Here is a 13,409-nt window from a genome sequence, read left to right on the forward strand (position 1 = left end):
CTATATTTGCTTCAATTAGTAAATGGATTATCAGATTCGGATCTTGATCGGTTATCAGATTGAGACCCTAAATCCATCCCCATTAATTTAATCGAATTTGGATCAAAATCCAATCCATTAACAACTCAAATCTTAGCTGACCTGATTAAGATAAGGATTACTCATAAACATTACGGAAGACCTGAGAATAGTTGCCCAGCAGCCAAAGCCAAGGAAACAAACTCACGTCCTTCCATAGGTGTTCTAATAGTGGACATATTGATAGCCGGTGTAATCATTCCCTGGGTTTTGGTTGATACTGCACCTCTCTCACCATTTTGTACATCAACACACTAAAATAGATGGGAATTCCACTTCATTTTTTGCAACCCATACCCAAATATAGTTCTCGAATAAAAATGGAGCCTCAACTATGGCAAAACGACAAATCAAGCTCCCTGTCAAGGTCGGCAACGTTTTCCACTGAGCTCACGTCGATACTGAGTTTATAGTGTTCGAATTTGCCTCACCTTATGATCCACTCATGGGACAGGCTTTACTGTTCGACTTGAAGGCCATTTCGTCGGTGTATCACTACTAATTATCCACTTCCTATGGTCAGGAGAGATCAAAGAAAATAAATAAGCTGTTGAAGAATGTCATTTTATTCACTACCATTCAAAAATTAGAGTTCACCATATCTCAATCCAGTATGGCGTAAATATGGCCTACCTGGTAGAGCCTAACCTCAGCTCATTGGATCCCAGAATTAAGCTAAAAGACAAAGGTGTAGAACCCGTTGAGGAACTAGGTCAGCTTGGAATATATCCCCGAAAGAGCTGCGAATTGGACACAAACTGCAACAACCATCAGGTCTGAACCTATAAAATTCCTTAGCAATAACTTGGACGTGTTCGCCTAGAGCAATAAGGATATGGAGGGGATCGATCCAAAGATTGTTCCTCACAGGCTCAATGTAGATCCTATAATCTAACCAAAACAGAAAAGACAGAGAGCAGTCAATGTCGAAAGATATGAAGCCCTACTTAAAGAAGTGGAGGCAGCAGATTTATCAAAAAGGCGAGTTATCCCAAATGGGTTGCCAATCCAGTTCTGTAAAGAAGATCAATGGAGATTGGAGACTTTGTATAGATTTTACCGACCTCAAAAAAGCTTTTCCTAAGGATAGTTTCTCATTGCCAAGGATTGATCAAATGGTCAACGCTATAGCCGGGCATAAGCTCCTTAGCTTCATGGATGTCTATTTCGGCTATAATTAAATTTTCATGCACAAACCTGATTAAGAGCACCCCTTATTCATAATCGACCGATGCCTATGTTGCTACAAAAGGATGCTGTTTGGTCTCAAGAATGCTAAAGCAACATACCAAAGGCTCGTAAATTCAATGTTTGCCCAATAGATCAACAAAACCATAGAAGTTTTTCTTGGAGGAATTTTGTGAATAGTGATGCCAAAATAAGTATAATGATGGTTTGTAAATTCGTGCCGAAAATTGGACAGAGTAACGGCAAAGAAGACACAAACAAGAAGAAGAAGAAAGTAGGGACAAAGCCGAGGCAAGAGTTGGACTCTTTGTCCTTAAGTCGAATTTGCCCCGCAACGGTGCCTACGGATTTCGGCAATCGACTCCCAAGATACAAAGGCTACACTTGTGTTTGTAGCACTCCAAAACACAAGTACAACGAACCAAATTTAGGCTTATGTACTCCAAGGATGAAATGAAGGAAAAATCAAAATAAATGAAATGATTTTGATTTTGGATAGAAGAGAGGATGAGAAATGTTTTGCATATCAAATTGTGAGGAATAGGACACCCAAAGGGTCCTATTTATAGACCATGAAAGGGTGTGGACGAAATGGTTGAGGCCAAACCATGCACCCTTTCCAAACAATGCACCTTTATGAAAAGGTGTCTATGCACCTTTATGAAAAGGTCGATCCCCGTTTGTGCGCCCCGAAGCGGCGAAGTGGCAAACAATTTTGCCTAAGCAGATTGAGTTGAGCTTTTGAGTATTTGGCCGAAGTCGATACGAAGTCACTTTAATCGATTTTCAATTCTCGATTTATTTAACCAATATCCAACAGTTTTGATGGTATGAATCATTAATTTAGGGTCTAATTACCACTACTTAGAATACTGCTAAATAGCATTACGCTTGAAAATTTCAATTTATATTTTCTAAAATTTAAGACTTGAACAACAATTGGGGAGCTATTTGTTGTATTTATCAGTTAAAAATTATTTAATGTAAGAATGGGACCGAAGTTACTTGTGAAATAATTAGTCAGAGTTGAACATGTATTGTATGTCTTTCTGAAATACTTTATAAATGCTATAAAAGTAATATTTGATACCAATTTGTTAGGAGGATTTGATAAGTTTCAAACGAACTAAAAAAAAAATAAAATAAATTAAACACCTATTAAAATTTTTAGATACATAAATAGAAATAAATTCAACCATAATAACTCTAGATTTATTTAGATTGAGATTCATTAAGTCTGGATTAATGTGAATGTTAATTAATTGAGAATTATTATTATGAAATTCACACATAACAAAGATTTTGTAGTATTTATTACAAATTGAAAAATGAAAAGTAAAGTATTATTGAAATAATTGAATTGTGTAGGATTAAAGTTGTCCAAAAAATTATTCTCACTTGATGTGATATTTAATATATTATATATTAATGTATTTACTATTATTTTCGATCAACAAAAGTATTATTTAGGTAATTAAATTTTTAACAGTTAGTCAAACATGTACAATTAGGTTTGAAGCATTTAATCGAGCACTAAAATCAATTCCATTTGCATAAAACTTCAAAGTTTCTTGTCACATTGTTATCCGAATCTCATTTTTCATTCTGTTTGTCCGAAACTCCAGAACTCTCGTAAGGAACAATTCGTTCAGCCATGGAAAAAGAAACATTGACAAGTGATGCAATACCAGTGGTTAATATTGCTGAGCAGGACGAGATAAATATCATCAATTCACCTAAGGTAAATTTTATTTTTTGTAACTATGCAAGTGTGTATGAATAATAGAAGAATCTTGATGGAGAATCAATATTTTGGTTTTGATCTTGAATCAACGACATCAATTCTTGTGTAAATTGTGGAAGTTCACCTTTTCAAGATTATTAATCAATTCATATAATATTTAGACCTTAGAACGTGTACAGCAAAAGTAAAAGTAACAAATCACTTTTTAATTATTTCTAGATGGTTAATCAATCACGTCAATTAATCATATGTTGAATTACTACAATTTGTAATATGAAAGCAATAAAGAACACCAAATTAATCATGGAGAAAACCCTTCGCAAAGAATCAAAAACTCCAGGCACTTTGCCAAGCAATAATCCACTATAAACGAAACAACTTACAGTATGGTTCAGACCCGACTAATCCTTAGTCCCCAGACCTTATTTTCCTGTAGTCACCTTTAATCCTACTGGACAGTGTGCTCCTCACACTAGATCCCTGCTCTTGGAATATCACCTTAGCCCTGCTCCTCACACCAGCTCTTAACCCCTAATAGTTACCTTAGCTCTCCTAGATTGCATGTCTTTGCACCAGCTCCCAATCCTTGGTATTGGTTATCTCCGATGGATTAAATAGTTTGGTGTTTGATCAAATGACTTCTGTGTTTTGATCTTGTGGTTTTATATGAAGCAATATGACTTGATCAACAAAATATGTTTTGGAAGAATTTTTGGATCAAATAATATGTGGTGGTTGAATTTTGGAATCAATGAATGTTTTGGATCATCAAAGAATTTATCTCTACGGAATAAATACGATTCAACACATTTTGGGACATATGGTTATATATTTATACTAGAGTTGTTTTGGATTGATTAGGAGTGAAAAATCCTGTTTAAAACAAACTGGAAGTTATTGGAATCGAACCATTGCTTGAGCGCCAAGTGGGCGGCCAGTGAGCACCGTCTTAACAGTCGTCGGTATTTTTATCATAAGTTTCTTTCCCGATGTCTGATTGAGATTATTCAAAATGCGTTGGAAAGTAACTCAAAAGGATACAATTCTTCTAGAATGGAATTCTCAAATTCGAATATTTTCTATGTAAATTTGTTGCAAGTTATGAATGAGAATTTGAAACATAACTTCTACTAATTTTTGACACTCTTTAAACTTCAAATTGTATTCCATTAATCATTTGTAATCTTCTTGAACATCTTGAACTCCTTCAATACCTATTCTATCAACCCCCAATTATTTAACTTTAATTACAACTCAAATAACCTAAATTTTGGTTACAGATAAAACAAATTATAAATAGGAGAGCTAACAAAGTGTCTTCAATTTCTTGCTTGCTTGATCTTCTCTCTCAAAATTGTGATTAGGCCTCTTGTTCTTGATGAATTTTGTGATATGAATGTGTATTAAGAGGCTAAAGAAAGATCCCCTAATGCTTTGTTCAAGTTCTATATCTATAGGAGGCAAAATTAGGTAAAGAAACTCCCGACAATTGGTTTACGGAAGAGTTGTATTGAAATAAGGAAATTGATTCCTACTTTGCCGAATTTTGCCCATGCGTGGAGTTGTTCATGTGCCTCAGGTTGTGTGAAAGGATGACCTCTATGCTTGGGGTTAGGTAGATCTGAGAAGTTGCCAACACTTTTGTCATATATTTCTCGTCCGATATCAAATGAGGCAATTTAAAGTACATTAGAAATCTAACTCAAGGGGCTACAATTATTCTAAAAATATGATATTTCTATTTCGAATATTTATTATACAAAAAAGAAATTTCAATCTAAGGCTGAAAATCTAGAGCATAACTTGTGCGACTAGAAATTGATTTGTGAAAAATATTTTGACAATATTTTACTCATTTGACTTCCAATTACATCAAATCACTGATCTCTAGTCAGCGTTTTGTAGTCTGAATTAATTGAATATTTGAGCTTTGATCCTCAAACTTTAAAACCCCTTTCGCTACTTTTGTCCAATTTCATCATTTTGCATTGAGTTTTACCTTACAAATTAAATAAATACTTAATTAAGTCACAATTCATTAAAATTCATGACAATTAATCTCATTTAACGGCTCAAATAGTTGTACAACACACACTTATCACATAACAACTAGAAGTTTATAATATGTATTTAACCTAATTAAACACACAAATATTTAGTATGTTCCCCCGAAGAATACTTTAAATCCCTTGCAATAAGCACAATATAGTATCTCAAATCTTCTTCAATGCTTTCAAGAACTTCAAGAATACTACAAATTTTTTATTTTTTTTTATTTTTTTATTATCTCTATTTAATGTGTAGGCACTAATGAATGAATAATTTTTATCAATCATGATCCATGTCTAGGCCTTTTTTTGGAATAAATGAATTTCGCAATAATAATTTTTTAAAAATGTGCAGTTAAAAAGTAGGAAAAGTTTGAAGTCACATATCCTTTTTCTCCCCCCACAAGTCTCCTTTTATCACAACATGTCCGTTTTCTAAAACGATGTATATGGACATATGGATGTCTACATTCATTGTAATCATTCTAGTAATGAAAATATTACGTAATGTGTTTATATTAATTCTAGATATTAATTGTGTAATCCTCGTTAAATTATAACTCTTTTGGAAACTAACGAAGGGACTTGAGTGGACACAGTTAATTTAAGCTTCAATTAATTTATTCTTGTAACAGTCATTTCTTGACTGTTTAAGATTAATCAATTAGTTTCGACTCTATCAACTAACGATCGAAATCATATTTTTAAATTAATTGAAACAATTGAAGCTTTTAAATAATTAATTCCTATTGACATGTCATTAACAATTTGTCTCTCTCAGTTGATAAAATAATTATAAGTGACTCTTATAATCAGTCACTTTTATTTTTTATATAATATCAGACGTTCCATTATAAATACTAGAGTAACTCGTTATTGATTATGCCCCAGTTTGATACAAATTAAATTCTTTAATCCAGGTTTTAATTTATGTCAGAGTCAATAAGTAATTGTAATCATATATTTTATAGAACCCGCAACTTTTAAACATCAATTTCATCAACATTTATCAAAATTTATTAACAATCTAATTTTTATCTCCACCAAACAGAGGCTATATATTTAATCTCACTCTTTGTTACCTCAAGGAACTCGAATTAGTAATTAACGTTCACAATTCCTTCAAGATTTAGAAGTATGTTTGATTGTCTCAAAACGACCAAGCTTGTCTCGTAATGACCAAGCCTTGTACCTAACCGTTAACTTACATACTATTCGCTGTAGGAGAGTCTGAGCGCATCTTACCCCTCATGGGTCTATGTCGTGTCCCATAGAATTCAAACTTAAATCCTCTATCTTATGCGAGATTGAAGTTGAATTCCGATAATGACCCGAGCGTGACTATTAACTTATGTATTATCCGCTCTAAGAAAGCCTAAACTCATTTGACCCCTCATGACTTTCTGTCACATCCCTTAAAATTCGAAACCAAGACCGTTGCCTCATAAAAGACTAAAGTTGAAATATGAGGGACATGACAGAAAGCAGTGAATGATAAAATGGACTGAGACCCTCCCAAAATAGATAATATGTAAATTTCTAACTAGGCACGATACTTGGGTCGTTATAAAAAGTCCAATTGGTATATGATTCAAGTTAAATCTATCATAAGGCAGAGCGTTCTTGAATTCAAATCTTGGGGATACGATAGAAAGCCTTGAGGAATAAGATGGATTCAGACTCTCCTATAATGGACAACACATTAGTAGCTTGAATATAGTAGTTTCATTACAAAAATAAAAATAAAAAATGTGCATTTTTATAATAACTCGAATCTCTTGTCTGACTTTAACTTACCCCAATAGAATACATCTTAAATCTCTCATAAGACAAATATATTGGGTTCGAATCCTGAGAGAGACAAAAAATCATGAGGGATAAGATGAGCTCAATCTCTTTTAGAGCAAATAGTACATAAGTTAACGATCGAGAACGAGGCTTAGATAGTTACAAAAATGCGCATTTTTGTAATGATTTAGTCTTGTGCCCAAATCGTTATATCATGCGTACTGTTTACTTTCGAAAAGGTTGACATATCTTACCCCTCATGACTTTCTGTTGCGTCCTCATATGACTCGAATCTAAGATTACTGCCATATGAGAGACTTAAATTGACTCATAAGATAGAGTACTTAGGTTGGAATTTTGAAAATGCAACAAAGAACCTTAGAAAGTAAGATGTGCTCAGACTCTCCCAAAACAAACAATGTATACAGTATAACGATTTGGGCACGAGACTCTAATCCTTGTAGTCATGACATTCAATTTTCTATAATCATGATAGTATTGAATGTTACTTAATCCTGTCGAATATTAATATTTATTATTATCATTTTCTTTATTAAAGTCTATATAAACTTTAATAAAGATAATATGACCTTATCAAAATAAAGTATTCAACTTAACTTATTAGTCATGGACAATTAGCTTTGATCACTTTAGGAAAAAAATAACAATAATAACCATCTATACGTAACAACTCAAGTACTCCATTTATAATAATATCCGTGATCAAGATGCTTATTATTATTTGCTTAAATATTATTTCAAGAAAGTATTGGTTCAAAAAATGGAATGTCCCAATTTTTTAAGCCGAAATACAATATTAGTTGGAGCAGCTAATGAATTCATGGTCTCAGGTTTCTTTTGTTGTATCAACCTGTATGATATTGTACTAAGCATTTCTATCGATAAAGCGTCTTCTTGCAGTTCTCTTTGAACTAGTGTTTCTTTGTTAATTTCATTTCAGGTGAAAGTAGTGGACATTGAAGCAGCCTTTGATGGTGAATTCATTAAAATAGAGGAGTCCTTTGATGCAAAGGGTCGTACCTTCACGGCCGAATCAAGCTCCACGCCAGATGAAAAACTAGGACTGAAAAGCTTGTATAAGAAAATTTTAGAAAATCAGAAAGTAGAAGAGGCACTGAAGAGTACCGCTGCCGAATTATCTACAGCTCAAGGGGAGTTGGAGCTTTCGAAATCACAGGTGCAAGAAGTGGAGCAAAGGCTAGCATCAAAGGAAGCTAGCATCAATGAATTGACAGAAGAATTGGGAACATCAACTGCTCGGTATTCCGACCTTGAGCTAGAACTGAAAAATGCCATGGACAAATGTGCCGAGAATGAAGGACGAGCCAATACAATTCACCGGCGCAGCGTCGAACTTGAGGATCTAAAGCAGATATCACATGCTAAGGCAGTTGAGGCTGGTAAAAAAGTGAGCGAATTAGAGTTACTTCTTGAAACAGAAAAATATAGGATGAAGGAACTTGAAGAGCAACGTGGGGCTGCAGAGGCAGAATTCTTGAAAAACACTCTGAAGGTTTCTGAACTTGAAAGACAACTTGAGGCTGTTCAAGTGAAAAATTCAAGCCTAGAGGTTGCATTACAGGCCGCCACTGAAAAGGAAAAAGAACTGCACGAGCACTTGAATATTACCACAGAGGAGAACAGAAATTTAAAAGACACGTTGAAAACCGCAAATGAGAAGCTATCTGAAGCCAAAAATCTCAGGCATGAATTGAGTACTTCCCAACAGAAATTAGAGAGCATCGAAAATGACCTCAAGGCTGCACGAAGGAGAGAAAATGAAGTTACTGAGAAGCTCAAGTCAACCGAGAAGCAGTTACAGGAAAAGTTGAATTTGGCGCTTTCTGAGAAGAAAGTCTCTGATCAGCAGCTTGCTTCTCACACGAGCACTATCACTGAATTAAGAAAGCAGCAGTCAAGAGCCGTTGAACTTCAATTAGCAGCCGAAGCCCGCATTTTAGATGCAGAAGCACAGTTGAAAAGAGAAGTTGAAGAAAAATCAAAGCTTAAACAAGAACTGGCTTCATGTACTTCCAAGTTGAAAAGCGAAGTTGAGGAAAAATCAAAGCTTGAACAAGAACTGGCTTCATGTACGTCCAAGTTGAGAAGCGAAGTTGAGGAAAAATCAAAGCTTGAACAAGAACTGGCTTCATGTACGTCCAAGTTGAGAAGCGAAGTTGAGGAAAAATCAAAGCTTGAACAAGAACTGGCTTCATGTGAGTCCAAGTTGAGAAGCGAAGTTGAGGAAAAATCAAAGCTTGAACAAGAACTGGCTTCATGTGCGTCCAAGTTGAAAAGCGAAGTTGAGGAAAAATCAAAGCTTGTACAACAACTGGCTTCAACCGACTGCAATATCCAATGATTAATGATATGAGAGTTTGAAGACGATGGGTCACGTGGTCAGTGGCGAATCCAGGATTCAAGTTCAGCTAGGGTGGTTTGACCGTTGACCGACGATTGTTGACTATCGACAATCGTAATTGTTCGATCGTTTATTAAAATTTGGTTACATAATATTAAAAGTTCTTCAATATATATGTAAATGAACTAAAACGTCAAAATCGTATACATATGAAAATATACTTCGATACAACCCAAAATAGTAAAAAAAAAAAAAAATACGATACAACCTTACTCAGTTACTCTGTAACTGTAAACTTAGACAACTGTATTCTACGGGGTCTCATAATTTGAAAACGTTGCAATATTGCCTCATTCTCAATTTGTTTAAAAATAGCTTTCTCCACGTAAACCACCAAATTGTCATTCAACCAGATATCACCCATTTTGTTGCGCAAATCACTCTTGATTAGATTCATAGCAGAAAATACCCTTTCAACACTTGCAGTTGCCACAGGTAATATCAAAGCCAAGGTGAGCAACCTATAATCCAATGGAAAATAACAGGAACTTCTAGTTTCAATCAACTTCTGAGCTACCCAGGATATACTATTGAGATTAAAGAAAGCTTCGTCCATTCTCACAAGCAAAAGAAACTTATCAAGTTGAGGTCTAAGTAATAAAAGTTCTTCACTATTGAAGTCCAAAGGATAGAACTGAGCAAAACGTAGCAATTTATCCTTATCAAAAGCTGCAAATGAATCTCTTGGACTTAAACATGAAATGCAAGTAAAAAGCTCAGTAGTTGTTTCTGGAAATCGATCATTCAACTCTTGCAAGATTGAGTCTATCACATGACAATATAAATCAACATAAAAGCGATGAAAATAAGTCACCTGTTGAGCTACACGCCTAGGTCGACCTTTCACCACTACAATATCCTCCATATTAGGCACTAAAATATGTCTATCAACACAAAACTCAATCACCCTACTGAATAAAGTATCCCAACCATTCTCTCTCAAGTTCTGCAATGCACACTTACACAAATTCAATAACCTCATAGCATTCTGAATATCCTGATCCTTTTTCTGTAAGGCTTGTGAAAGGTCGTCTGTAATTGCAAGAATTTCAAACATAAAGTGAAGACTAAACACAAACTCAAAATCTTGCATATTGTTCATTTGTCTTAAGGCCAAAGATTTTTGATCTGAATGTACGGCATCTTCTGATATATTCTCAAGAACATCTATAATAGCATTAAACATATTAATGAAACGAGTAACTGTCAATAAATGTGAGCCCCATCTAGTATCACCTGGGCGTGCCAAACTCATTTCTTGAAACTGACCACTTCCACCAATAAGTTCCCCAGTATTAAGTTTCTCCAGAATATTAGCTTGATAACTTGTTCGAAGAGCATCTACACGCTTACATGATGCACCAACCAAATTCACAATAATAGCAAGTACGTCCAAAAAATCACCAACCATACAATTCCTACGTGCCACAGATACAATTGCTAACTGAAGCTGGTGAGCGAAGCAATGAACATACATAGCATGCGGGTTCTCTCTAAGAATTAAAGCTTTCAACCCATTGAACTCACCTGACATATTACTTGCTCCATCATAGCCTTGACCTCTCAGACTAGATATACTCAACCCATGTGTAGGAAATATTGCATTAATGGCATCCTTCAGTGATTGGGCACAAGTATCAGTGACATGGGATATACCCAAAAAACGCTCCTTCACTCGCCCACTTTTATCAACAAACCTTAAAACAACTGCCATTTGTTCTTTCATAGAATTATCGCGAGCCTCATCAACTAAAATTGAAAACAAAGAATCACCAATCTCATTGATAATTGCCCTTGTCGTCTCTACAGCACAACAATTAATCAAATCCTTTTGGATGGTTGGTGAAGTCATTTGGTCATTTCCAGGAGCATTACTAAATAATACTTCTTTAATTTCCTTACAACGAGCTGCATACCAGTTCAATACCTCAATCGGATTTCCTCTATTAAGAGACTCTTCCGATTCATCATGACCACGAAATGACAATCCTTGCATTAAGAGGAGTCTAGTACAATCTAGCACCGCAGTCAACCTGGTCCTATAACTTTGTTGTTGACTACTACTTTGGCTAGAAATAACGTAAGAGATACTTTGCTTTTGATTCATCAAGTTGGTACACTTTGCAAAATCTTGATTATGAGAACTATCAAAGAGACCGACATGATCTTTCAATGTCTTTTTGTGCTTCCAATTCCTAAAACCGGTCTTAGTAAATATATGTCCACCCCCTTGACTCCCTCTATCAGGTTTGAACAGGTAGCAATGCAAACAATACGCCGCATCCTTTTCTATACTGTATTCCAACCAATGAAATTCGGAGAACCATTCTTTCCGAAAACATCTATTATCATTCTCCATCGGTCTTCTTGGGAAATCATGTTCATATGGTTGACAAGGACCCTTCTCCAAGTATGCCATCCTAACAACATCTCTAATTTTAGGATCATATGATTCGATAGGGGGCCGTTTCCCTGGATCAGATACAAGATCATCCACATTCAATTGAGCCCGAGACTTCTTTGTGTTATTCAATAACTCTTGTGCTCGACTAGAATCAGTGGCGGGACTAGACCCACAACTAGAAGTAGAAGAATTGGGTATGGACTTTCGTTTTGGTTGAAAAAATCGTTCCATAATCTGCAAAATGTCATCCTAAACGTAAATTCCCAAATCAATAATCATTCCTAATATCATATTCCCTCATCAAATCATAAATTACTCATCATAAATCACAATTCGCAAATACAATTTCGTAAACATAAATTCACATAAATTATTCATCATCAAACACGGGGATTGAAACCTAATATCAACAAGTTTCTTACTGGAAGTCTTGAACCAGACCATACATTTAATTTCATGTTTTTGTTCCATTTATAGCATTATGGAGAAATTCTTTATGTTTGAGTAATACATTATTTATCGCAAAGATCAAATTCCATTAAATTGTTGTCAAATTCTTTATGAGAAGGTAATTCTAATCCTGAGTGTCATTTTTGTTTTCAAATTCTTTATAAAATTCTTTATTCCCGTCTTCAAATTCTTACTTTTCTATTCAAGAATTCCATTTATCACTTCACAGTTCACAAATCACAGATTCACAAATTCTTCACAAATTCACATATCACAAATCACAGACTCACAAATTCTTCACAAATTCACAAAAATCACAAATCACAATACTTCACAATTCTTCACAAATTCACAGTTCACAAATCACAGATTCACAAAATCGAAAATTCTTCACAAATTCACAATTCACAATTCTTCACAATTCCAAGTTTCCAACCCCTGAACCAGTGAACCCCATCCTATGATTCCCATCGACATTGTCACATTCGCCTCTCACAGTCTCACTCTCACTGTCTCGCTCTCGCAGACTCGAGCTGTCGCATCGACTCGCACAGCCGACATAGGCACAGTCCCACTCGCACACTCGCACAGACGCACAGTCGCACAGACGGCAGTCACGGCACAGTCATCATCAACAATTCAACATTCAACAGTTCAACACCAAAAGGTCCAAAACCCAAAAAAAAAAAAAAATAACTAAGAGTGAAAGAAGGAATCATCACTCACCGGTCCGAGATTTTGATGCCTGAACCTGAAGATTGAGGAAAAGGGTTCGGTAATTTTGGGGAAAATTCGAAATTCTTGGAGCTGCGCGCCTGTGCCTGCTGCCTGAACTCAGTGACCTGCCTCTCGTCTTCTGCTGGCTTGGAGTCTGGAAACGGAGTTGGGGCTGGCCGACTGGGAGGGTCGATTGAAATGAAAAAGGGCAAATAAAATGGGTTATGGGACATGGGTACCGAGTACGGGTTGCCGGGTTGGCTAAATTCATTTGGGTTGGGCTGCAGCTTGGGCTAAATAAATTAAATAACAATAGTCAATAGCCCAAAAATTAATATACTTAAGCCCAAACAGCCAAACCCAACCAAAAAAATTAAAACCCGGCTGCTGTGCTGCTTCAGGCTTCGTCTTCCCCTTCAGTTCTTCTCCAGTTCTCCTCCAGGCTCCAATGGCGCAACTGCAGTCTGCAAGTACTTACACGACGGCTTTGTAGATTCCGGCGGAGCCAGCACGAGCGGCCGCACCCCCTCGCCGGGTGCTGGCTCCGCG

At 35.7% G+C, this 13,409-nt stretch overlaps 2 protein-coding genes across 2 annotated transcripts; one reads left to right on the top strand and one right to left on the bottom strand.

Annotated features, from left to right (window-relative positions):
- The first annotated feature begins 2,886 nt into the window (after nt 1–2,886).
- On the top strand, nt 2,887–9,402 carry LOC111377626 (early endosome antigen 1-like). Its single transcript, XM_023000751.1, has 2 exons — nt 2,887–3,007; nt 7,808–9,402. Exons 1-2 carry the CDS (start codon nt 2,921–2,923, stop codon nt 9,227–9,229), a joined length of 1,509 nt encoding a protein of 502 aa, XP_022856519.1. The 5' UTR covers nt 2,887–2,920; the 3' UTR covers nt 9,230–9,402.
- A 104-nt stretch (nt 9,403–9,506) lies between these two features.
- Nucleotides 9,507–13,093, bottom strand: LOC111377630 (zinc finger MYM-type protein 1-like). The gene is made up of 4 exons (XM_023000755.1): nt 12,870–13,093; nt 12,580–12,676; nt 9,624–11,942; nt 9,507–9,533 (listed from the first exon to the last, which is right to left on the bottom strand). Exons 1-4 carry the CDS (start codon nt 13,091–13,093, stop codon nt 9,507–9,509), a joined length of 2,667 nt encoding a protein of 888 aa, XP_022856523.1.
- Between the last annotated feature and the right edge of the window lie 316 nt (nt 13,094–13,409).

This window comes from Olea europaea, unplaced genomic scaffold (genome assembly GCF_002742605.1).
Source record: "Olea europaea var. sylvestris unplaced genomic scaffold, O_europaea_v1 scaffold1691, whole genome shotgun sequence".
NCBI lineage: Eukaryota > Viridiplantae > Streptophyta > Magnoliopsida > Lamiales > Oleaceae > Olea > Olea europaea.

Coding starts and splice junctions, on each gene's coding strand:
- LOC111377626 (XM_023000751.1), top strand. CDS start 2,921: ATGGAAAAAGAAACATTGACAAGTGATGCAATACCAGTGGTTAATATT. Junction 3,008..7,807: donor ATATCATCAATTCACCTAAG/GTAAATTTTATT, acceptor ATTTCATTTCAG/GTGAAAGTAGTGGACATTGA.
- LOC111377630 (XM_023000755.1), bottom strand. CDS start 13,093: ATGTCCCATAACCCATTTTATTTGCCCTTTTTCATTTCAATCGACCCT. Junction 12,677..12,869: donor GGCATCAAAATCTCGGACCG/GTGAGTGATGAT, acceptor TCGATGCGACAG/CTCGAGTCTGCGAGAGCGAG. Junction 9,534..9,623: donor TCTGGTTGAATGACAATTTG/GTGGTTTACGTG, acceptor CGTAGAATACAG/TTGTCTAAGTTTACAGTTAC.